The sequence below is a fragment of the Diaphorina citri genome, unplaced genomic scaffold (assembly GCF_000475195.1).
Source record: "Diaphorina citri unplaced genomic scaffold, Diaci psyllid genome assembly version 1.1 scaffold203, whole genome shotgun sequence".
In the NCBI taxonomy this organism is placed as follows: domain Eukaryota; kingdom Metazoa; phylum Arthropoda; class Insecta; order Hemiptera; family Psyllidae; genus Diaphorina; species Diaphorina citri.
The window spans coordinates 23249-50603 of NW_007377640.1; the positions used below are offsets into that span (position 1 = coordinate 23249).

Below are 27355 nucleotides of genomic sequence, written 5' to 3' on the forward strand. Positions count from 1 at the left end.
TAATAAAACGAGTAGGTACGTACTATAATGTCAATTGTCAATATTAGACGATCAGGCATGTAATGATATTGAGGGAAAAGGGCTCAGAACTAGCTAAAACTTGGTGGGAAATTGAAGAGCCTTTCGACCATATGTGAAAAATCGTTTGGCGAGTCAGCCAAATTAGCTTAGAAGGTAGCGCACCTGCCTAGGTTGCTGTTTCGATTCCTTTATGGGGCGGACTTTATCCTAAACAAATAAGGTTCGTTCTCGGAACGGCTGGCTTTCTCCTATCCTGTCCTCCTCTCTTCAATGTCGGGATAATAAGACCTTGGTAAATCTCTTTTTCCCTCTAGTTTCCTAAATCAAGTTTCTCGCCTTAAAAGTTGGGTTTTGATATATATCCCTTTTTCCATCACCCAACACGCGACGATATAAGGAGTTATGGTGGTAGAAAATTCCTCAGTCCCTAACCTCATCTAGCGATTATCCTCCTATTAGATATCTTCCCATTAGAGTCCATTATTATTAATGTTCTAGCGAATGACTATGGTCCAGTTCAACATAATTGAGACCCAACTGATGCCAGACATCTTGACGATCTCCAAGTCGTGACTAGAAATGTTATATCATATCTTGTGATAATGTGATGGGCGAAAATGACCAGGAGATTAACTCGCGCTATGTAGTGTGTATGTTCTGCTAATAAATTGATTAAGATTGCCTCTGCCCTGTGTTTATGTTCAATAAGGGTGGATTTGGTCATGTTCTTAGACTAAGATAGAATAATAGCATGTGCTTGGACTAGATGGTCGAGATAGTCTTCAATAAGGGTGGATGTGAACAGTTGTAGATAAAAAGTGTTGCGTAGACAATTGAAGATATGCTTATCGGAGATTAACTCGCGCTATGTAGTGTGTATGTTCTGCTAATAAATTGATTAAGATTGCCTCTGCCCTGTGTTTATGTTCAATAAGGGTGGATTTGGTCATGTTCTTAGACTAAGATAGAATTATAGCATGTGCTTGGACTAGATGGTCGATATAGTCTTCAATAAGGGTGGATGTGAACAGTTGTAGATAAAAGGTGTTGCGTAGACAATTGAAGATATGCTTATCCAAATCCAAACCTGAACACCAATAGGCAACACTTAGAAAATCTACATCAAGTTTTTAAGCAAGAGAGAGAGTTTCAAAAATAAAATCAAAGAAATTCAAGATTCCTTCCCAACAATAAGGGTGGATGTGAACAGTTGTAGATAAAAAGTGTTGCGTAGACAATTGAAGATATGCTTATCCAAATCCAAACGTGAACACCAATGGGCAACACTTAGAAAATCTACATCAAGTTTTTAAGCAAGAGAGAGAGTTTCAAAAATAAAATCAAAGAAATTCAAGATTCCTTCCCAAATTTTATGTGTTCGTAGGATATTTTGAAAGCAGCAAATTTTGTAGAGCTTTTTTAATGGCTGTTTAAAATATGTTGTAAAATGGAGTCGATTGCCTTCTAGGCCTTTACGGTTATAGACCACCCTTTACATATCACTCATCCATGTGAATTCCACGCACATATTTGATGTTATTATCTGTTATTATTTATTTAAGATGTTCTGATGGTCGCGCAACATTAAATACAAATACATAATCTCAACGGCTATCATTTAATAAAATCAAAGAAATTCAAGATTCCTTCCAAATTTTATGTGTTCGTAGGATATTTTGAAAGCAGCAAATTTTGTAGAGCTTTTTTAATGGCTCTTTAAAAATTGTTGTAAAACGGAGTCGATTGCCTTCTAGGCCTTTACGGTTATAGACCACCCTTTACATATCACTCATCCATGTGAATTCCACGCACATATTTGATGCTATTATCTGTTATTATTTATTTAAGATGTTCTGATGGTCGCGCAACATTAAATACAAATGCATAATCTTAACGGCTATCATTTAATAAATAGGTAATACTACCTATTTCATCAGGCGGTAGCATTAGAATGCATACAATTTGTTCAAGTGTTGCATATTTAGGTAAGAAATTGATCTAAGATTGTTGTTTGTTCCTAGTGTGCTTGTTTTAATGTTCATTTGGACCACAGGTGGTTTAGAAATATTGTAATTTTGTAACACTTGGCATGCTTGTTGGATCTTGGCCTGACGCACTACCACATGTCGACGGCCATGCAAATAGATATGAGTTGTCCAATCTTGTGACTGTAAAAACTGATGGCGATATTTCCCAAGCAACAAAACTTTTTTTTTTCTCTTTCTCTTAAGAGGTTTGACGACGGCCATGCTAATAGATTGTAAAGTTCATGTGTCTACTTTATTTTCCTAAAAATACAAACATTTTGAGCTTAAAATCAAGTAATTAAATAGCTCGTTAAACGTAACAAACAAATACAAACATGGGTTGTCCAATCTTGTGACTGTAAAAACTGATGGCGATATTTCCCAAGCAACAAAACTTTTTTTTTTCTCTTTCTCTTAAGAGGTTTGATCGTTTGATAGAGGGAACTGTAACTGCTAAGGTCTTATTGTCCCAAAATCGAAGAGAGAAGGAAGACAGGATAGGAGAAAGCCAGCCGTTTCGAGAACGAACCTTGTCCCTTCAGAATAAAATCCGCCCCGGGCGGGAATCGAACTCACTACCAAAACTAATCGAAATCCTTTCCCGTTTCTGTTTATGTTTCAGAGAGCAAGTCCTTCTTGTTTTGAGAACGAACCTTGTCCCTTCAGAATAAAATCCGCCCCGGGTGGGAATCGAACTCACTACCAAAACTAATCGAAATCCTTTCCCGTTTCTGTTTATGTTTCAGAGAGCAAGTCCTTCTCAACGTGTTCGAAATCATCGTCTCCACACTCGAAAGCAAACTGCAGCGGATTGACAATCTCGACAAAGCCGTCGAACATCTGATGCGAAAAATCGAAAACATCGAAACCAAAATCAACGAGAACAACGGCAAAACCGATCTAATCCTCAGCAAACTGAAACACACCGGTGAAACCAAACCACACTTCATCATACACGCCGGGGAAGATAAGATACCCGAACGAGTGATCGAGCGAAAAGAAGGCGGAAATAATGTGGACAAGAAATTGTCTACGCTGGATGAGAAAGTGTCCAATATTGACTTGAAGTTGAACATCCTCAAGAATCAACTGGACAGCAATATGCTACCACTGGATGACATCAATGCTGAGGCGAGCGAGAAGAAACCTCAGGTAATAACAAACATAGTTCATAAGGTTCATAAATATTAGCTTATTATTCAAAACTTTCTTAAATACTAGTTAACTGACAAGTAAAATCACTCAGTGCGTATAACTATAGGCTTGCACTTATACCGGGTTCAATGCGCGGCATAGTCGAAGTACCCTTCACGAAGAAGCTTGAAGTTAGGGGTGTACCAACTCCGTCTGGTGAGGAGGAATTTGTAATACTGCGACTCCAACGAACAATAAGGTGCTCCTGCTCCTGTAAATACTAGTCAACTGACAAGTAAAATCACTCAGTGCGTGTAACTATAGGCTTGCACTTAAACCGGGTTCAATTCGCGGCATAGTCGAAGTACCCTTCACGAAGTAGTTTGAAGTTAGGGGTGTACCAACTCCGTCTGGTGAGGAGGAATTTGTAATACTGCGACTCCAACGAACAATAAGGTGCTCCTGCTCCTGACTCCTCAGCTTCACCTATGTAAGTGCAGCATAGGGTGTAATAGTCCTACACACTGGACTCCGCACACAGGAATTTCATCAGAAAAGACCCCCCTTTCAATGTAATGTAAGTGCAGCATGACATCCCCCATTTCTCTTTCACATCCACCATTGCATCTGTGTTCAGGAAACCCTGATCTTATTTCTTTTTCACATTCCCGATTTCACTGCTCCTCAGGTGACCAGCTTCATCGAGGTGTCCAAAACGATGACCGCAGAGCTGGACGCCATCCGCAGCAACACGGCCAACATCGACCGCAAGCTCCAATTCCACATCAACCTCGTCTCGGAGAACATCGGCAAGATTCTCCATCAGCTCACGGATGTGCACGAAGCGATTGTAGAACCCGTGGCCATGCCGAGGAACAAGACCACCACAACCATGTCTCCGCTGGAACCTTTGCAGATAGTGAAGAAGAGCAAGATCGACAAGCTGGTGCGTCAGATGAACCCTATCCTCAGTGTCTCAGGTGAGTGGAATCGAATTGAATAGAATATTGATTATTGTGACTAGGAAACATTCAAGACCTCCCTGGTGAAATATCTGAAAGGCTCACAGGGAAAACAAAAATTTAGTGGTTGGGTGCAAGAGCTTCTCCTGGAGAACTTAAAAGAAAGCCCCAAAAAATTACTTTGTATATTTGTTTAATCTGATGAAACAGTACTAAGATTACTGAAAACTTGTCACTTGAGTGGGTATCTGGAACACGTATCTATTTATTGATTCTTATCTTTCTTCTTACTTATTGCTCAATTTTCGGCAGTTTAAAACTTTCAATTTTTCTCTGAAATTTACTGTTCATTATTGATTCTTATCTTTCTTCTTACTTATTGCTCAATTTTCGGCAGTTTAAAACTTTCAATTTTTCTCTGAAATTTACTGTTCAACCCACTTAAAAGAAAGCCACAAAAAATTCCTTGGTACATATATTTGTTTAATCTGATGAAACAGTACTAAGATTACTGAAAATTTGTCACTTGAGTGGGTATCTGGAACAGCTGGAACACGTATTTATTGATTCTTACCTTTCTTCTTACTTATTGCTCAATTTTCGGCAGTTTAAAACTTTCAAATTTTCTCTGAAATTTACTGTTCATACCAATTACCAATGGTGTTGAAGGCTGCTTCTTCTTCTTCTTCTCCTTCTTCGTCGTCTTCTTCTTCGTCTTTGTCTTCTTCTTCCTCTTAGTGTAAATCTCTTGAAACGCCAGCCCCAATCTATTATCTGTCCTTGAAATGACAATCGATCGACCTAAAGGCTTAACTATTTCGTACACCATTTCCAGTAAAGCTTGAATCCACGATTGTTTCCAACAACGTTTTCAAGTGGAGACATGTATCTCCGTTTCTACTCACGACACAGATAACAAACAAAAACCATATAATAGAAACAAAATCCATCTCTCAATAGAGAAACAGAAAAGCTATCTATCATCAGGAGCACGTATTAATTCTTGCGATTCTTCCTACTCAGTGCTCAATTTTCGGCTGTTTAAAACTCTAAATTTTCTGTTCAAATCAATTACCAATTACCTAACGATGGTGTTGAAGGCTGCTTCTTCTTCTTCACCTTTGAAGTGTAAATCTCTTGAAACATAGCCTCAATCTATCATCTGTCCTTGAAATGACAATCGATCGAGCTAAAAGCTTAACTATTTCGTACACCATTTCCAGTATAGCTTGAATCCACTTACTGTTCATACCAATTACCAATGGTGTTGAAGGCTGCTTCAACACATTGCTTCTTCTTCTTCTTCTTCTTCTCCTTCTTCGTCTTCTTCTTCTCCTTCTTCGTCTTCTTCTTCTTCTTTGTCTTCTTCTTCTTCCTCTTTATGTGTAAATCTCTTGAAACGCCAGCCCCAATCTATCATCTGTCCTTGAAATGACAATCGATCGAGCTAAAAGCTTAACTATTTCGTACACCATTTCCAGTATAGCTTGAATCCACGATTGTTTCCAACAACGTTTTCAAGTGGAGACATGTATCTCGGTTTCTACTCACGACACAGATAACAAACAAAAACCATATAATAGAAACAAAATCCATCTCTCAATAGAGAAACAGAAAAGCTATCTATAAAAGAATAGCTTTAAGTAAACGTAAATCTCAACATCCTTCAATAAGCATAACAGTGTGTCCGACCAATTCATTATTAGGTCACCATGGAAACGATTATGTCCAAATCTAATGCACGTATTCGCTGTAGGACAAATTGCAAGTAAACGTAAATCTCAACATCCTTCAATCCACAACAGTGTGTCCGACCAATTCATTATTAGGTCACCATGGAAACGATTATGTCCAAATCTAATGCACGTATTCGCTGTAGGACAAATTGCTGTTTTACGTCCAGACCTGACATTTGTCCATTCATAATATGTCATGTACCATGTACCACACACTGATACACCAGTACTTAGTAATATTCTTACTATTGTTAATACATTTCATTTCTAAGTTTATCGTAGATTGGTTAGGTAGAGTCAGAACATCTCTGGACAGCAGGAGTTTCGAAAGCTTTTGGCAAAAATTCTAACAAACTTATGACTTATCTACTAAGGATATGGTCTCCAGGGTTCGAAGAGGTCTCCGCACAACAGATGTAAACGATCTTCACGAATGATCAGTGTTATAATTAGTGGTGTATTAATGATGGCCATTCTCCTAATAATTCAACCCGGGCAATTAATCATTTGGCCCAAGAACATTAATGTCAGATTCGAGACAACCACGCAAATCCTCTGGGATTGACATTTGGAAACATGGTAATACCATAAACAAACACTGGTAATTGAGGGAGTTACGAAAACAGAGTGGACAGTAGAGATGCTGAAATGGTTGATTCTCTTGTAAGAAGTCCCAGGTTCTATCCCTGGACCAACTGGACAGTAGAGATGCTGAAATGGTTGATTCTCTTGTAAGAAGTCCCAGGTTCTATCCCTGGACCAAGAGTATTTAATTTAAGCCAGAGGCGATAGAACGTTGAATGCATCAGTCCTCGAGGGAACACTGAACTGAAGCAACGTTGGGCGATGTAGGAATCTGGATGGGTGACCATCTCAGCAATCGTGCTAACTTTTCCCCACCTCATCCAAGTAGCTTTTCGCCGAATAGGGGGTAAAACCCTAATCATTAAAAACCTGACCAGTGTAATCTTTTCTTCTGTAATTCCTGGATAGCACTTCAAACATACTCAAGGATGACATGTTTAGCATTCATTTCAACCAAAACATGGCCTTTGCACAGAATCAAGTCTGAGCCCACTCGGAGTGACCATTTATTGTCCGAACGACTCGACCAAAGAAAAATATCAAATTACGCCATAGTGACCATTGTTATTTCAAGATATTTAATCATTGTTTAGCATCCATTTCAACTAAAACCTGAACCTTTGCACAGAATCAAGTCTGAGCCCACTCAGAGTGACCATTTATTGTCCGATCGACTCGACCAAAGAAAAATATCAAATTACGCCATAGTGACCATTGTTATTTCAAGATATTTAATCAAGATCAAGGATTTGTAGGTTAGACGCGGCGATCTTTTTCAAAAGGTCATAGACCAAGGTTTGCGCATATCGAAAATGTTCGGTCAGGAAAAACTCGCGACCTGTCAGCTCTAGGCCGTTAGGGTGACCTTTACCTTAGTGTGAAATTGAAATAATAAAACGAGTAGGTACGTACTATAATGTCAATTGTCAATATTAGACTACCAGGCATGTAATACTATTGGGGGAAAAGGGCTCAGAACTAGCTAAAACTTGGTGGGAAATTGAAGAGCCTTTCGACCATATATGTGAAAAATCGTTTGGCGAGTCAGCCAAATTAGCTTAGAAGGTAGCGCACCTGCCTAGGTTGCTGTTTCGATTCCTTTATGGGGCGGACTTTATCCTAAACAAATAAGGTTCGTTCTCGGAACGGCTGGCTTTCTCCTATCCTGCGTGAAATTGAAAAAATAAAACGAGTAGGTACGTACTATAATGTCAATTGTCAATATTAGACGATCAGGCATGTAATGATATTGAGGGAAAAGGGCTCAGAACTAGCTAAAACTTGGTGGGAAATTGAAGAGCCTTTCGACCATATGTGAAAAATCGTTTGGCGAGTCAGCCAAATTAGCACCTGCCCAGGTTGCTGTTTCGATTCCTTTATGGGGCGGACTTTATCCTAAACAAATAAGGTTCGTTCTCGGAACGGCTGGCTTTCTCCTATCCTGTCCTCCTCTCTTCAATGTCGGGATAATAAGACCTTGGTAAATCTCTTTTTCCCTCTAGTTTCCTAAATCAAGTTTCTCGCCTTAAAAGTTGGGTTTTGATATATATCCCTTTTTCCATCACCCAACACGCGACGATATAAGGAGTTATGGTGGTAGAAAATTCCTCAGTCCCTAACCTCATCTAGCGATTATCCTCCTATTAGATATCTTCCCATTAGAGTCCATTATTATTAATGTTCTAGCGAATGACTATGGTCCAGTTCAACATAATTGAGACCCAACAAGTATTTAAGTAAATATCTAAGTACCATGATTATTGCCATTGATACTATCAGGCTATTCCGCTCAGGATATCTTCGGAGAATCTTTTTCCGACATTATTTAGGTTTCGATTAGTTGGGAGACAGAGCTGATAGCATCATCTTCAACAGATATATGTAGGGCCATCGGCTATATTTGAGCTCGATGTCACTGCGACCTGGTTAGACCTTTTGTGACTTTCCACGGATTAGAAGAGCGCGCGATAACATCGATAACCCTCGAACAAGCTATCAACAAAAACATACATAGTTAGCTCATTAACAAACGAGATATAAGTTACATTTCTCAAACAGCTCTTATTACATTCCTGCCCAAAAGACGTTAACTTTGCCCTAACAGTATGCCTATCCTTTAACACCCAAAAAAAACCTTTTCGACTTTCTAGAAAAAATGGACGAAGTTTGGGACGTGGTGGTCGGCACCAAGTCCAGTGTGGACGATCTCCTGCCCAAATCCGACGAACTACTCACGCAAACCCAACGCCAGGAGCGAGCCATCAACGATATCCACGCCGATCTCAAGCAGAAAACCAACAAGATCATCGCCAACCTCGATGTGGTCGAGAAGCGACTCAAGAAACAAGAAGACGATGTAGTTACCCTGGCGCAGCGACCGGTAGCGGCCGAACTGCTGCTGGATCCTACCATTGACCGACTGGTCGAGTACGATCAGACACGATACGACCAGAACAGATATTCGGGTAAGTATTTAAGAGACCCAACTGATGCCAGACATCTTGACGATCTCCAAGTCGTGACTAGAAATGTTATATCATATCTTGTGATAATGTGATGGGCGAAAATGACGGAACTGCTGCTGGATCCTACCATTGACCGACTGGTCGAGTACGATCAGACACGATACGACCAAAACAGATATTCGGGTAAGTATTTAAGTAAATATCTAAGTACCATGATGATTGCCATTGATACTATCAGGCTCTTCCGCTCAAGATGTCTTCGGAGAATCTTTTCCCGACATTATTCAGGTTTCGATTAGTTGGGAGACAGAGCTGATAGTATCATCTTGAACAGATATATGTAGGGCCATCGGCTATATTTGAGCCCTGTCACTGCGACCTGGTTAGACCTTTTGTGACTTTCCACGGATTAGAAGAGCGATAACATCGATTACCCTCGAACAAGCTATCAACAAAAACATACATAGTTAGCTCATTAACAAACGAGATATAAGTTACATTTCTCAAACAGCTCTTATTAGCAGTCAATTACTGGCACAAATGAGATGTTTCATTTAAATAAACAAATGGTCAACAAAAAGCTCAACACACCTGATATCAAAACATGTACTAAGCTCGAGAAATCAACATCTCAATCAAATAAGTACCTAGCTTATTCAAAGTACCTAGTATATTCAAAGTAATCCTTCTTGAAGATCAACTCCATCTAATGCCAAATGGCAAAAGTGGATTAACACACCTGATATCAAAACATGTACTAAGCTCGAGAAATCAACATCTCAATCAAATATGTACCTAGCTTATTCAAAGTACCTAGTATATTCAAAGTAATCCTTCTTGAAGATCAACTCCATCTAATGCCAAATGGCAAAAGTGGATTAAAAAGAATTGAAATACAACCGAATGCCAAATCCTTGTGTAGAAGATTACCGTGTACCAAACCTAAAAAACTAGATTAATAGATTCACACCTTGAATCTTGGTCATAGATCTTTTCATCATGATTAATTTGTCAACGCTAAGATCAAGTTTACGCCGAATGCCAAATCCTTGTGTAGAAGATTACCGTGTACCAAACCTAAAAACTAGATTAATAGATTCACACCTTGAATCTTGGTCATAGATCTTTTCATTATGATTAATTTGTCAACGCTAAGATCAAGTTTACCTCCTTGTGGAGCTACTGAATCACAATAATATCTGATCCAGATTCCGTATTACCTTTCCTGGTAGACTGTTTTATTTTGTTTCAAAGAGGTGTAAACATGATACAAGATAAGATACGAGTAAAATTTATATAATTCGAATACTTTTGCAATCATTTGTTAATGACAGCAGTTAGTTGTAAATTGTTCTCGTCTGAAATTCAATATTTTTAATGGTAAAAACTCTATTTCGCGTTAATATAAGCCGGGCGGCGCTTCGAACTCTTGACGTTCGCGCGCCTCCCACCACGCTTGATAGGCTTCCTACCTCTGGGATAAACGGACTCTTTTTCTCAATTAAACCTTTCGATTTTCCAATTCTTTCCCCAGTCATTCCAGATGAGCTCCCGCCGATCACCGAAGTTCCGCAGGCGCTCACCAACCTCAACCTCCCCACCTTGCCCACGCCCAACCCGATCATCACCTCCGCCAACAATTCCACCATCCCCCCTCCACTCAACATCCTCGCTCAAACCCCACCACCAGCCCCGGCCGCCTTCAACAATCTAAACAGAACCTCCAACATCAACAAGAACCGGGGAGTCATTTTCCCGAGCATCAAGAATAAACCGAACCCGGCCAACACGACCTTTACCAAATTCAATGGTAAAAACTCTATTTCGCGTTAATAAATATAAGCCGGGCAGCGCTTCGAACTCTTGACGTTCGCGCGCCTCCCACCACGCTTGATAGGCTTCCTACCTCTGGGATAAAGGGACTTTTTTTCTCAATTAAACCTTTCGATTTTCCAATTCTATCCCCAGTCATTCCAGATGAGCTCCCGCCGATCACCGAAGTTCCGCAGGCGCTCACCAACCTCAACCTCCCCACCTTGCCCACGCCCAACCCCATCATCACCTCCGCCAACAATTCCACCATCCCCCCTCCACTCAACATCCTCGCTCAAACACCACCACCACCAGCCCCGGCCGCCTTCAACAACCTGAACAGAACCTCCAACATCAACAAGAACCGGGGAGTCATTTTCCCGAGCATCAAGAACAAACCGAACCCGGCCAACACGACCTTTACCACCGACCAGCTGTTCGGAGCTATCAAAGATGTTAAGGTGAGTTCGGGTGTGATAAACGATAATTTTGAGTCCTTATTGTGTATAGCTGTAAATAAAATCAGACTTGCCAAGCTGGTCGCCAACATCCGAAACGGATAGTGCACTACAAGCAAAGTAGCGATTTCTGACGACAAAACTTCTTCGCCTTTTCCCGTTTTCAGACGGGGTCAGCGTTTTTTGTCGGCCTCTTTTACGAGTGGATGCCCTTCGCACACAACCTTTGCTATTCCTTCATAAAGGGGAATTTCAGGCTGGTATCCTCCCTGTTAAACGTTCCCGAGTCAGACCTTTATTCTATTCTGAAACCAAAGGTTTCCCTACCTTTAGTTCCACCTAAAACCGAAGGTATATTCTAAAACCAAAAATCTTTTCTAGTCTTACCCACTGTAAGGCTCCTTTCACGTCTAGACTGCAAATTGTCAGTCTAGATTTGAAAGGAGCCTAACCGTAAGACACACACTAACAGGGCATTGTATTAATGTATTTCGTATTACAGGGATACTCCTGTCTGGATCTTCTCAACGGAGGCATGAGGCATAGCGGAGTGTTCTACCTGCAAATTCGAGGTACCACCTATTGGTTCCTCAAAGTCTTCTGCGAGCAAGAAGTGGGCGAAGGAGGCTGGACGGTAAGTGGTTGGGTGGAAGAGCTCAGTAGAAAAAAGGAAATCCTCAAATAGTCGAAAAGATTTTTGAAATTTTCATAGGTTTGATTTTCGGGAGACATCGGGCGACTCCGCACTTCTAAAAGTGGCGCGAATACACTTCCAATGTGCTACAGGTCATAAAGCCGTTTCATAGGCCGTTCTTGAATCAAACCTTTCAATAGATAATAAAAATAAATAAATAGGTAATAATAATAAAATACCTGACTCCCCAAGTACCGCTAGTTTGTTCTAGGAATCTAGAACACTTCAATCTGTTAAGGAATCAAGACCCTCTTTTGCAGGTCAGTGTTTTTTGTCGGCCTCTTTTACGAGTGGATGCCCTTCGCACACAACATTTGCTATTCCTTCATAAAGGGGGATTTCAGGCTGGTATCCTCCCTGTTAAACGTTCCCGAGTCAGGCCTTTATTCTATTCTGAAACCAAAGGTTTCCCTACCTTTAGTTCCATCTAAAACCGAAGGTATATTCTAAAACCAAAAATCTTTTCTAGTCTTACCCACTGTAAGGCTCCTTTCACATCTAGACTGCAAATTGTCAGTCTAGATTTGAAAGGAGCCTAACCGTAAGACACACACTAACAGGGCATTGTATTTCGTATTGCAGGGATACTCCTGTCTGGATCTTCTCAACGGAGGCATGAGGCATAGCGGAGTGTTCTACCTGCAAATTCGAGGTTGGACATCGCGATGCACGACGAGATGAGAAATGAAATTTGTTTCGTCTCAAAATCTCCAAAATAGTGAGACGAGAGAAATGACCATGTCTCGTCTGGTTTCATTGCATACCGCATATTTAAAATGAATTCGGAGATAACAAGTAACAAGAGGTACTTAAATCTGGTGTGAACATCACCATACAACTTTATAAAGGGTGTCCCAATAAGAACGCAAGATTTAATTGTTTAATAAAGCATGGTTCTAATTGGAAAAAATAGACTTCTAAATGATTTAGGAAGTAAACATTCTGAAATTTTGTATGGAACAATAATCAGACAAATAACCTCCTCGACTTTGATGTCGTTCTCTTTTAACGAAATTTTCGATGACAAATTTGAAGAAATCAGGCTGTATCTAATTCATGCAGCGTTCAGTTTCACCTTTCAATGCTTCAGTGGGTGTGGGTTTGTTGGTGTAAACATGTGACTTTAGATACCCCCACAGAAAGAAATCTAGGCGGGTAAAATTACATTATCTTCGAGGCCATTTCTCGTCACCAAAACAGAAAATGGCACAATTTCGACTAGGCAAATGCTCGCGCAAAAGTGATAAATTGTCGACTTTATTATGCTAACGCGTTGTTGAACCATTTTAGACTCCATGATGACTAATTTTGATATGTTTACAATCAATCTGTCGAAGATTGGGTCGAAGATAAAACAACGCATAAAAATGACCCTTTCAAATCTTGCGTTCTTATTGGGACACCCTTTATTACACCAAAAAAGAACATTAAACTTCAGACTGGGACCATCACCGGGCACATTTAGTTTGAATAAATCTCAGATTCACAAAAAATTACTACAATCATACCTTGCTTGCTTTTTGTTTCAGGTACGCTCAATATTCCCACTTCAAAATCTACTCAGAACAAGAGTACTATAAGCTCGAGATCGATGGCTATGAAGGTAAGAACTTCTGTCAATTATTTCAATCACAGTAAATTACCTATAGGCCGGGTGGCGCTTCGAACTCTTGACGTTCGCGCGCCTCTTGGAACGCTTGATCTGTGTGGCGGACCACGGTCAGTCAAACAGTCTGGCGGGCATTTATAGTTTGTACAAACTTGAAGTTTGAACAAACTCACTGCTCACTACTTCGGGGTTTTGTGTATATTTAATGAGGGCCATCAACGCCCCTTTGTCACTGCGACCCGGTTAGATCTTTTGTGACATTCCCTTCGTGTGACACTAACTTCTCTCTCCTTCTTCTTTTTCTTCGCCTTTTCCCGTGTACAGACGGGGTCGGCGTTTTTTGTCAGCCTCTCAATCAGCCCTAACTAGTTAGGGTGATCGCTTTGGGCTGACATTTGGTTTTGGCTACAAATTTTACGCGTGGATCCCCTTGCTATTTCTTTAGCAAGGGAAATTCAGGCTGGTATACTCCCTGTTTTAAGTCCCCCAGCCAGACTTGACACTAACTTCTGTCTTCCCACAATTCCAGGCAACGCAGGCGACTCGCTGAATGATCCGTGGTACGGAAGCAACAACTCTCCCTTCTCGACGTACAACCGCGTCAACTTCGTTTTTACATTTTTGCAATGACTATTTGATGTGTATAAAATAAAAATCAAAGAAATAACTACCTATGATAAGTTTAGAATTTTACTAAATGTTAGACCTCCTGTGCAAAAGATTTGCATCCAAAATTATGTAAAGACGAATCGGTAGGTATGTGGCAATTGTGGCATAGTGGTGAAGTCAGATCTCCTAGTAAACTGAAGTATGTATGTACCTAGGTATATGGGTTTAATTCCAGCTGAGGCATGAAAATTTATGCTCACTTGAGAGTTTGGCCAAAAATGTAGGGTATTTTGAAATTTGCCTTCAATTTCGTTTTTACTTTTTTGAGATGACTTTGATGTGTAAAAAATAAAAATGAAAGAAATAAGTAATAACTATGATAAGTATGATTATTAAATGTTAAACCTCCTGTGCAAAAAAAATTGCATCCAAAATTATTTAAAGACAAATTGGTGTGAAGTCAGACCTCCTAGTAAACTCAAGTACATATGTATATGGGTTTAATTCCAGCTGAGGCATGAAAATTTATGCTCACTTGAGAGTTTGGCCAAAAATGTAGGGTATTTTGAAATTTGCCTGTTGATTACCATTCACTCAAGGATCTCTTTTTTTGTGAGTTTATGTGGAAATGTTACTTATAGGTAGTGAACTCCCTTACACTTCTCACATTAAGTTCGAAAGTTCTTTTTCATCTCTAAGATTACAACAATATTATAGGTAGATACCTACTCCAAAGAGTGTTGGGGCTGCATGAGAGTTGGTATTTTCATTTAATGGACAGGCAGGGGGTTGTGATCTAAGGTTGCCAATATCTACTCTATACCAAGCATGGTTGTGAAAATTCCTTTTCAAAAGGGGTATTTTCCTTGTGGGAAAAACAAAGTTTTGAGACTTACCTATCTAGGTGTACAGCATCTGAAACCCTCCTTCTGAGTGATGTAATGGGAAACCTTGTGAGGCTTGAGATGATTTAGGACAAGCCTTCTTGATAACAGACAAGTTACTAAGCACTATGAGTATTGGGTAATGGGTAAGAACTTTTTTTTTTTTTTCTTTTTAGACAGCTGGGGTAAAAGGAGAGGGACTACATTCCCATGTGACTGAAAAGAGGGTATTTGTTCAGAAGTCACATCAATGAAAAATTATTACAAAAAAGAGCTATTACAAATGAGCAGTGTAATGTAGGGTTAGGTTAAACACGATAGGATGCTTTCTTTTTCATTATCATGGCTTCTGATCTTCTGAATAATTACCAATGGGAGTGAGCATACTCTAACTTAACTGATCAATGTGAAAACTCTCATTTAATCACTAGCAAGAATAATTTGATTGAACTTGATTGGAGGTAGACCTACACATAATGGAATCAGGACTTCTATGATGCAACAGGTTTTCAACTCTTGAGACTGCAAAGGGTGATTAGAATGCCTTCTATCTGGATAATGATATTCAAACACTAATCATTGCTTATCATAACTCATAACAGCATAACCATGACAAAGGATGTTATGTTCCCATGAGCAAGGACATGGCCTGGTAGAACTCTACCAACAGGATACAATAACCTATCTGGTTATCAATACATTTGTAACATTTCAAGCTCTGTTGCTTGGTAACAGCATTTTCCACAACAAATCCCTGACATGTTTTGAGATGTCTAAATTGTAAAGTTTTGAAGCATACAAAGGAAACAAAGTTTTGAGACTTACCTATCTAGGTGTACAGCATCTGAAACCCTCCTTCTGAGTGATGTAATGGGAAACCTTGTGAGGCTTGAGATGATTTAGGACAAGCCTTCTTGATAACAGACAAGTTACTAAGCACTATGAGTTCAAACACAGAAAGACGAGAAGTACAAATGAAGCACAACTTTACACTTTTAAACAAGGAAGTTCAGACCTGAAAAATTAACGGAAAACTCGGAAAAACCTAAGTACGGATTTAATGGAAAAATCGAAAACCGCCATCCGACAAACGGCATACCGGAAAAATCTTTTTTGATTATTTTTTAAATTTTGTGTACAAAAATTTTTGTTTACAAAAAGTCTCTGTTCGAATCACACATTCGTAGGGAACACTTTTTTGTCGGCTTCACTTTTGAACAAATCCACAAACCGCCACCTCTTTGAAAAATATGGCAGGATTGAGGTTAGGAAAAAATAGAAAAAAAAGAGAAGTTCAAATTTTGAAACTGCGTAAAAGCTGCAAGATAAAAGCTCGAAGTACAAGCTACAATAAGAAGAGAATCTTGGATTAAACTGGAAAAATCCAGGTAAAACTCATTTTACATTTTCATTACTTCTTCAACTAGAATCATACCAGGAGCATTTTCTTGATCTAACACCTAAGTCCTCATTGGGTGTATGTTATCAGTAGATCTCTACAAGCTCAGGATCATTTAGGTAAGTTTCAAGCACAGAACCCACTACTTACAGTAATACCTAGTTCAGAAGCCACTACAACGAAAAGTTCCTACAATAAGATGTCACAAATGAGGAATGAACAGTGTTATTATGGGGTTAGGTTAAATGCAAAAAAGGAGCTTTCACAAATGAGCAGTGACCAGTGCTATTATAGGAATACTAGCTGAATTCCGTCGCTTCGCTCCGGAATCCCGCTAGTTCATCCCGAGGCATGGCCAAACTTGTGGAAAAGGCATGGCCGCATTAGCTTAGAAGGTAGCGCACCTGCCTAGGTTGCTGTTTCGATTCCTTTATGGGGCAGACTTTATCCTAAACAAATAAGGTTCGTTCTCGGAACGGCTGGCTTTCTCCTATCCTGTCCTCCTCTCTTCAATGTCGGGATAATAAGACCTTGGTAAATCTCTTTTTCCCTCTAGTTTCCTAAATCAAGTTTCTCGCCTTAAAAGTTGGGTTTTGATATATATCCCTTTTTCCATCACCCAACACGCGACGATATAAGGAGTTATGGTGGTAGAAAATTCCTCAGTCCCTAACCTCATCTAGCGATTATCCTCCTATTAGATATCTTCCCATTAGAGTCCATTATTATTAATGTTCTAGCGAATGACTATGGTCCAGTTCAACATAATTGAGACCCAACTGATGCCAGACATCTTGACGATCTCCAAGTCGTGACTAGAAATGTTATATCATATCTTGTGATAATGTGATGGGCGAAAATGACCAGGAGATTAACTCGCGCTATGTAGTGTGTATGTTCTGCTAATAAATTGATTAAGATTGCCTCTGCCCTGTGTTTATGTTCAATAAGGGTGGATTTGGTCATGTTCTTAGACTAAGATAGAATAATAGCATGTGCTTGGACTAGATGGTCGAGATAGTCTTCAATAAGGGTGGATGTGAACAGTTGTAGATAAAAAGTGTTGCGTAGACAATTGAAGATATGCTTATCAAGGAATATTCCTACCAAATTTCAGCTTTCTAGGTGTTGTGGTTCTAGAAATAGAGCGATCAGTGTGTGAACTATGAAATGTGAAATGTGAACTGTGAATGGATCTCGTTCTTATAATATAAGATAGGGTTAGGTTCTTTTTCAATTTTCATTGTCATTGTTCTGAATAATTAGGCATAATTTTGTTCACTTTTACAGCAAACTGCAATCACGCTAACACCAATGTTTGAGGTTGTCCAATCTGAGGAAGATGTGACAATCATTATCAAAGCTCCATATGATCATAAATAAGCAGAGACCATTGTTATTCTAGGCCTGTAAATTGACACAAGTATCCGAAGGGCTCACTCAAGATTTATTTCAGGAGAGAGTATCCTCGGATATGAAGATGGGGTATCCTGGTGGGAGACAAAGTTAAGAGACCATGGTGTCACAATATGTTTTTTGAAGAGAATTGCATTAGTTTTGAGCGAAAAGTGGAAAAAAATGTATGGGCATGTGCGTAAGAGTGACGTTGTTTTTACCACTGTTTCGGATAAAATACGCCCCGGGCGGGAATCGAAACCGCGACCTAACGGTTTGATATAGAGGGAACTGTAACAGCGGAGGTCTTATTCTGCCGAAATCAAAAAGAGAAGAAGGACAGGAAAAGCCATTCCGAGAACGAAGCTTACCAGTTTAGGACCTAGTTTGCCCTGGGCGGGAATCGAACCGGTGACCTATTAGGGAAAGGCAGGCGCGCCACTTTCCAAGCTAACTAGGCAGGTGGGACAAATTTTAATGCAAATAAGATTCGTTAACTTGGGGACTGGCGGCTGACTTTCTCCTATCCTGTACTTCTCTCTTCCATTTTGAGACGATAAGACCTCCGTTGTTACAGTTCCCTCTATCAAACCTTTTCAATAATAAAAAGTGGAAGAGCTCCTTCAGGGAATAATCCCCCACTTTAAATTCTTTGAAAAATTAAAAGGTGGTTTTCGCCAATTCCATGGGAAATCTCACCTTCGCTTCCCTCAGCAGCCACCATAACCTCCGTTGTTACAGTTCCCTCTATCAAACCTCTTTAATAATAATAAAAAGTGGGAGAGCTCCTTCAGGGAATAATTCCCCACTTTAAATTCTTTGAAAAATTAAAAGGTGGTTTTCGCCAATTCCATGGGAAATCTCACCTTCGCTTCCCTCAGCAGCCACCATTTGTTTCTTAAGGTACTCGCTGACCTCCTCTCGGCTCAGCTGTTTGTCAGCGTCGCTGTCGATCTCCTTGAACACATTGGTGGTCGTCACCTGGTCTCCAATGCTGAGTAGCTCCACTTCAAACGTCAGAGTAGCACCTGTGAACAAGAGGAAACAGTTATGAATTGAAGGGTTTTTTTTTCCGCGGCGGAGAGCAATGAGCATATAGAGCTTTTTGCTCTCAGCTCTATGCGGTTTGAAACTTTGAATTCGTCGCTTCCCCCTATCTCTACGTGCGCTATGCGCTATATTATGCTCTCTGTTTTTAGCCTTAGGCCCTTTCGAACACTTTGTTCATAGTTCGTGGGTGTCGTTTTCAGCTCGTGTTCTTCCGTCTTTTTTCTGTGTACTATTAGGTACTGTCTACCGCGGCTGTTCTACTACCTAACCTCTTCTGGGCTTTCAACTTTCAACATAGCAACGAGTGTCCATGATAAAGTAAGTCTAATAAAACTAATGTATTGACCGTTGCAATTAACTCCCAAGAATACGTAAGATTATTAATCAAGTTACACGGTATTTCCAAAAATCCCCCCCAACATTTTCACTTTCTTTTTTCGATGGAAACCAAAAACTTCAAAGCAGTTTTACTTGATACTCGATTTAGGATTTTAGGTTCTTCACCTTCAGACTGTCTGACAGACCTAGGTGGGAAACTCGGATGCTTTTTCCGCCACGCACATTCGGACTGTCTGTCGTCTGACAGTCATCTGTCTGAGCGTGAGTGGTCGGCATTAAGGAAAATCGCCTACGGGAGCGTATGCCGTGACGTCAAACCTAACCATTTACCGGTATTATTTAAATCGATTTATCTCGGTATCTAGAAGTTGTAGAAGAAAAAGAAAAATTCCATTGGTCCTCATTTTTCCTGCTCTATTACTTTGATACATCACCCAAGTAAGCGCAACTGATCTATTATTTGATTACTCTTCAACATGCGTGTCCTTATGTTATGTAAGTTAACAAAGGAAACGAGTTTCAAGTTTTAACGCCAATCTCAACCTCAGTGTAGTGGTTGGCACGGTGGACTCTTGGATCTGGAAGTTGGTGGTTCGAGTCCAAGGCGTTACAATTTGGGGAGGTGTATGAATCGGGGAAAGACGTTAATTTATGATAGGTAACTTGATAAGCATGCATGTTTAACAATAATAATAATAATAATTTACCCCTGCCTAGTTAGAGGGTTCGATTCCCGCCCGGGCGGATTTTATCCTAAACAGATAAGGTTCGTTCTCGGAACGGCTGGCTTTCTCCTATCCTCTCTTCCTTTTTTCTTCGCTTTCGGAAAGATAAGACCTTAGCAGTTACAGTTCCCTCTATCAAACCTCTTGAAAAAAGTTTTAATTCGAATTCGACTATTTTGCATTTAGTTTGTCCGTTTGTTTGTTTGTCTGTCTGTTTAGACATAGCTCTCGAAAGGGTGGTCCGATTTTGTAAGCCGTCCTTAGAAACACGTGACAAACAATATTATGACATACTGATCAGTTAATCATTGATTATAGTCATAGCACATGACATGATCCATAAACCCACCTACGCTTTCTCATGCTCCAAAGATCACTGGAATAAAACACGTGATAAACAATATTTCAATATTATGACATACTGATCAGTTAATCATTGATCATAGTCATAGCACATGACATGATCCATAAACCCACCTACGCTTTCTCATGCTCCAAAGATCACTGGAATAAAATTGCTAAAAATCATAGCCGTCCTTAGAAACACGTGACAAACAATATTATGACATACTGATCAGTTAATCAAGTTAATCATTGATTATAGTCATAGCACATGACATGATCCATAAACCCACCTACGCTTTCTCATGCTCCAAAGATCACTGGAATAAAATTGCTAAAAATCATAACGTTACTTATTAAATATTTTAATTCATAGGAGTTAATTGATATTATTTCGTAGAAAAAAAAATATAAAAACCCATGCCCGCTTTTTTTTTTTTTTTAAATATTTTAATTCATAGGAGTTAATTGATATTATTTCGTAGAAAAAAAAATATAAAAACCCATGCCCGCTTTTTTTTTATTTATTTTTAATTCCATAAATCTAATAGATAAGCGAAAAATAAAGTCTCACATGTACTGGGTCAGAAAAAAGTGCACCTCACACATCTCCAGAGTTAATGGACATTATTGGAACAATCAAAATGGTCCAAAGCTTTCCACTGGCCCCGTATATCGAGCTAATCGCTAATCCCAATTCGTGTGTGGGGGGCGTAGCCATATTACTTAATTACCAATAAAATAATCCATAAATCAAATTTTATTGCTCGGGCTCAAGACAGAGTTCACTTTTATTTTTCTTTCGGTCCAGATGTATCCAAAAATCGAGCCACAGATAATCAGAATCGAAAATCAGAACCTCTACGATTTGACTTTAAATATGATTAAAATGTAAGGTTGTACAGCTAAATCAATAAAATGGAAATGAAATTCGAGTTAATAGGGTTTATCTGATTAAGGAATGATCTAATGACCCGACAGTCGTGCGTTGGAACAACTTTATTAATTTGCAGCAGAGTTTGGGCTAAATCCGGCTGATTAAAATTTGTGTTCTAATGTAATTTAGTGATAGATACTTGTGCGGATCTACACCGGTTTGGATTAATAAAAAATAATAATAATAATAATCAAATCCAATACGGTTGGTCCAGTGGTAACGCGCTTGCTTGCCATGCAGAAGGTCCCGGGTTCGAATCCCACCATCGACAAAAATTTGTACTCGTTGAGTATTTAAGTAAATATCTAAGTACCATGATTATTGCCATTGATACTATCAGGCTCTTCCGCTCAAGATACATATCTTCGGAGAATCTTTTTCCGACATTATTTAGGTTTCGATTAGTTGGGAGACAGAGCTGACAGTATCATCTTGAACAGATATATGTAGGGCCATCGGCTATATTTGAGCTCGATGTCACTGCGACCTGGTTAGATCTTTTGTGACTTTCCACGGATTAGAAGAGCGATAACATCGATAACCCTCGAACAAGCTATCAACAAACATACATAGTTAGCTCATTAACAAACGAGATATAAGTTACATTTCTCAAACAGCTCTTATTAGCAGTCAATTACTGGCACAAATGTCCCATTTGTCGTTTTCCAGGTGATCCAAAGGCGGGACGATTTCGGGGACCCACGGGAGAACTTCAACCGGGACTGGAACGACTACAAGAACGGTTTCGGGGATCCCAGCAAGGAATTCTGGATGGGTAATGAGAACATCTACATGCTTACAAACAATGAGGAATACATGCTCAGGATAGAGCTGGAAGACTTTGAGGGTAACAAGAGGTGAGTGGGACGTCGCGATGCACGACGAGATGAGAAATGAAATTTGTTTCGTCTCAAAATCTCCAAAATCATTAACGAAAGACAAAAAAAAATGACCATGCCTCGTACTGCATACTTGAGATGAATTCGGAGATAACAAGTAACAAGAGCCAAGAGGTACTTAAAAGCTGGTGTGAATATCACCACACAATCGCGATGCATCACGACGAGATGAGAAATGAAATTTGTTTCGTCTCAAAATCTCCAAAATCATTAACGAAAGACAAAAAAAATGACCATGTCTCGTACTGCATACTTGAGATGAATTCGGAGATAACAATTATGTATATTAGTACCTACATAAAAAAAAAAAAACAGACTTCAGACTGGGATCATCACCGGGCATATTTAGTTTGAAAAAATTTCCGATCTACAATATTAAAGCAATACTGCTTATTATTTCAGGTACGCTCAATATTCCCACTTCAAAATCTACTCAGAACAAGAGTACTACAAGCTTGAGATTGATGGCTATGAAGGTAAGGACTCTTGTTAATCATTTTAATTAGAGTAATTTAACTCAAAGGTTAGGGTTGGGGTAGTAAGGGCATCCAATCTTCACTACAAAGTATATACCTATAAAAGCAAGGTCTGTTTGGCCATGCCTCGGGATAAACTAGCGGGATTCCGGAGCGAAGCGACGGAATTCAGCTAGTATACCTATAAAAGCAAGGTCTATTCACACACTGATCGCTCTATCTCCCGAAAGACAATACCTAATACGAGAGGATTTTGTAGAAATCATTCACACACTGATCGCTCTATCTCCCGAAAGACAATACCTAATACGAGAGGATTTTGTAGAAATCTAAACCGATCTCGAGTCATGATCAATTTTCCGTGGCAAAGCACGGGCGGGCAACCTGCTAGTAGTAAAGCATTTGCTGCAGAACCGATTGTCAGCCTCAAATAAGACCAGTCTGGTACAGATCTATCGAGGACGACAAACTCCGAATTCGGGCTTTGAGCAGTTTCATAATAATGCTAGAGAGGACTGTTCGGAGCTATCAAAGATGTTAAGGTGAGTTCGGGTGTGATAAACGAAAATTTTGAGCCCTTATTGTGTATAGCTGTAAATCTTGCCAAGCTGGTCGCTAACGTCCGAAACGGATAGTGCACTACAAGCAAAGTAGCGATTTCTGACGACAAAACTTCTTCGCCTTTTCCCATTTTCAGACGGGGTCAGCGTTTTTTGTCGGCCTCTTTTACGAGTGGATGCCCTTCGCACACAACATTTGCTATTCCTTCATAAAGGGGAATTTCAGGCTGGTATCCTCCCTGTTAAACGTTCCCGAGTCAGGCCTTTATTCTATTCTGAAACCAAAGGTTTCCCTACCTTTAGTTCCATCTAAAACCGAAGGTATATTCTAAAACCAAAAATCTTTTCTAGTCTTACCCACTGTAAGGCTCCTTTCACATCTAGACTGCAGTATATTCTAAAACCAAAAATCGTTTCTAGTCTTACCCACTGTAAGGCTCCTTTCACATCTAGACTGCAAATTGTCAGTCTAAATTTGAAAGGAGCCTAACCGTAAGACACACACTAACAGGGCATTGTATTAATGTATTTCGTATTGCAGGGATACTCCTGTCTGGATCTTCTCAACGGAGGCATGAGGCATAGCGGAGTGTTCTACCTGCAAATTCGAGGTACCACCTATTGGTTCCTCAAAGTCTTCTGCGAGCAAGAAGTGGGCGAAGGAGGCTGGACGGTAAGTGGTTGGGTGGAAGAGCTCAAGAGAAAAATAGCTCACCCTAAAGGAAATTTAGCTAAACTGAAAATCTTCGAAATATGTACTTTACAATGACCATCAAAAATTTCAAAGCCTATGGCACATTGGAAGCGTAATGTCAAATAAGACCAGTCTGGTACAGATCTATCGAGGACGACAAACTCCGAATTCGGGCTTTGAGCAGTTTCATAATAATGCTAGAGAGGGGAATGTGATATCATCTTTTAAGTAATCGCCGAATTTCGCGGGGTTTCGTGTGAATTCGTGTGACACTAACTTCTCTTCCCACAATTCCAGGCAACGCAGGCGACTCGCTGAATGATCCGTGGTACGGAAGCAACAACTCTCCCTTCTCGACGTACAACCGCTAAACAGATAAGGTTCGTCCTCGGAACGGCTGGCATTCTCCTATCTTGTCTTTCTTCTCCCTTCGCTTTCGGGACGATAAGACCTTGGCAGTTACAGTTCCCTCTATCTACCGCGCTCCTTAATCCTTACAACCACATAGCAAAAGGTCTCGAAAGCAACCCAAGTCCCAGGCCTGATTCCAAATTCCTTGCCAAGTCCGACACGTTCATTTCTTATCATTATTCTCTTTCTGTTATCATCATTAGTGTCTTTTCTTCTTATGGGAAAGTTGCTCGCAGTGGCGTAGCGTAGTCTAAATTCAAGTGTAGGGCGTTGTAGGGCTCATATACAGGTCTACCAAGTCCCATCACAGTACATGCCATTAATATTTGTGGGCATTAGAGTGAACGTTTGAGTTGTATGGCCGCCATACACGCCATACATACACGCTACGCCACTGGTTCACTGGTTGCTCGTCTGCCCTTGAAATAGATTCGGTGTGGCTATCAGCACTTGTCGTTGTGACTAGCAAGAGATCTAATTAGCTCGTAATTAGACGGCTCGTTATAACAAACGAGAAAATAAAATACAGGGTCGCTCCGACGACAACACTCTTAAGCAGTAGCTACACTATAAATTGGTACCTATTCCCTGAAACGGAGGGGATGGGATTACACCCTCAAGAAAGCCAGCATGATGATTCGACCTAAAGGAATGGTGTCCTCAGTTTAGAGAGATGTCAACTCAATAGGTTTCATCAAATGAAAGCGAATCAAAAGCCGTCCATCCAACACATGGACCCGCGTTCCACCAATCAGGATCCATGGTTTCAAAAACTGGAGCAAATTTTTAGACGAATTTATAATTCTTGCAATCTCACAAGACTTTATTTGACATTCCAAAAAAAAGCCTGTTGAGGTCTTATGCTCCGAAAACGAGGAGAGAAGGAAGATAGGACAGAAAAAGCTGTAGCCCGTTCCGAGAACAAACCGTATTGTTTAGGATAAAGTTCGTAAGCGTTAGGTCGTGGGCTCGATTCCCACCCGAGACGTCAGATAGATAAAATCATTTTCTCGACTGGAATGCACTTGGGGTTAACCAAATATTTAGGGTTCACTGTCTAGGTCGTAGGTTTGATTCCCACCCGAGACGTCAGATAGATAAAATTATTTTCTCGACTGGAATGCACTTGGGGTTAACCAAATATTTAGGGTTCACTGTATAAATGCAATCGGTCAACATTCTCAAATAAAATGAGAAGACATCCTAGATTTTATGCATCGTTTATAGCAAAGAATAATAAAAGCAGTGCTCCCCATGTATGGCCAGATAGTTGCCTCGGGCAATACCGTCATGTTCAGATAAAGTGCTCCAGATACGACATAACCAGTAAGTTCCATCATGGTACCTTATTATCATAGCTGAGACTAACAGACATTGTTTTATCAAAGTCATAATTATTTGATTACTCTTGAACATGCGTGTCCTTATGTTGTGTAAGTTAACGAAGGAAACGAGTTTCAAGTTTTAACGCCAATCTCAACCTCAGTGTAGTGGTTGGCACGGTGGACTCTCGAGAAAAATAGCTCACCCTAAAGGGAATTTAGCTAAACTGAAAATCTTCGAAATATGTACTTTACAATGACCATCAAAAATTTCAAAGCCTATGGCACATTGGAAGCGTAATGGTGGGAATTTTAGTAGAACGGTGTCGCGCGATGCCGCTTGAAAATCCATCAATGAAAATTTGAAAATGATACAGACCTCTCACACTCTAGGAGACCTAAGTCGCGCCTCTCTAGGCCCAAGAAGACCCATGTTGCGCGACTCCAGTGTGAAAGGTCCCTGTCATTTTCATAGGTTTTGATTTTCGGGCGGCTTCGCGTGACTCCGCGCTACTAAAAGAGGTGCGTCTAGGTGACTACCCTTCCACTGTGCGACAGGCCTTAAGCTGGATTTTTATAAGCCGTTCTTGAATCAAACCTTTTAATAAAAAATAAAATAAACATAAATAAATAGGTAATAATTATAAAATACCTGACTCCCCAAGTACCGCTAGTTTGTTCTAGGAATCTAGAACACTTCAATCTGTTAAGGAATCAAGACCCTCTTTTGCAGCGATGCCGCTTGAAAATCCAAATCAATGAAAATTTGAAAATGATACAGACCTCTCACACTCTAGGAGACCTAAGTCGCGCCTCTCTAGGCCCAAGAAGACCCATGTTGCGTACAACCGCGACAACGACAGGTCCAGTCTGAACTGCGCCTCCATGCTCAAGGGCGGCTGGTGGTGGAAGTCGTGTGGACGAGGTCTGAACGGTCTCTATCTGAACGACCCGCAAGATCTGACCGCCAGACAAGGTAAGGGTTAAACTGATAAAGTAGGGGAAAGAAAAATGGGCGGGGTTTAGGAGTCTATATCTGAACGACCCGCAAGATCTGACCGCCAGACAATGCAAAGTTTGTACATCGGATAATTGCATACCTGCATACTTAGGGTGACCATAATTTTTTTGGCCCAAAGCGGGACGCAGTCCTTTTTGGACGAAGGCAGGGGGTGAGGTACAAACATATTTTATACCCGCAAAGTTTGTACATCGGATAATTCCATACCTGCATACTATATGCAACAAATTACATTAACATTGATTATCACTAGTCCCAGGGCCGGGCTAACAGATTACAGTGGAAGGGGTACATACCTACTACGGGATGGGCATGCTACGACACAGACCACAAAAAATTATTTTCCCGTAGAACATTGAAGACATTTTACCAGAATAGTTATCTTGGAGCGTAGGGCCTCTGCGCGCTAGGTCGCGGCTTCGATTCATGTCCGGGGCGGATTTTATCCTAAACAGATAGGTAAGGGGAGGGACAAACTGAAAATCTGGTAAGGTAGGGGTGTTGATATTTCCTACAAAAAGAATAGAATAGAATTTGAAAGAGAGATCAATTCTTCAAAGTTCCAGACTTTCCAGATAAGAGTAGGTGGAAATCTTCAGGGAGGTACTCATTCTTCCTTCGATATTATCTGTTTATGTAGAAATCGGCGAAATACTAGTTCGAAAAAATTACTGATCAAGTGCCTAAAGTAAGTCTACTTTTTATGATATGACTCTGAATCTGACACCTCTAAAATGTCCATGTTCCAGGTATCGTCTGGTTCAGATGGAGGGGATGAGGTCAACCACT

The 27355-nt window shown here is 40.2% G+C and overlaps 1 protein-coding gene across 1 annotated transcript; it reads left to right on the forward strand.

Moving 5' to 3' along the window:
• Nucleotides 1–2774: 2774 nt before the first annotated feature.
• LOC103505917 (angiopoietin-2) lies at nucleotides 2775–27355 on the forward strand. Its single transcript, XM_026821117.1, has 10 exons — nucleotides 2775–3200; nucleotides 3871–4162; nucleotides 8616–8930; nucleotides 10899–11203; nucleotides 11703–11834; nucleotides 21853–22040; nucleotides 22485–22558; nucleotides 24110–24169; nucleotides 26387–26521; nucleotides 27316–27355. Exons 1-10 carry the CDS (start codon nucleotides 2892–2894, stop codon nucleotides 27342–27344), a joined length of 1839 nt encoding a protein of 612 aa, XP_026676918.1. The 5' UTR covers nucleotides 2775–2891; the 3' UTR covers nucleotides 27345–27355.

Coding starts and splice junctions, on each gene's coding strand:
- LOC103505917 (XM_026821117.1), top strand. CDS start 2,892: ATGCGAAAAATCGAAAACATCGAAACCAAAATCAACGAGAACAACGGC. Junction 22,559..24,109: donor TGAGATTGATGGCTATGAAG/GTAAGGACTCTT, acceptor CCACAATTCCAG/GCAACGCAGGCGACTCGCTG. Junction 26,522..27,315: donor AGATCTGACCGCCAGACAAG/GTAAGGGTTAAA, acceptor TCCATGTTCCAG/GTATCGTCTGGTTCAGATGG.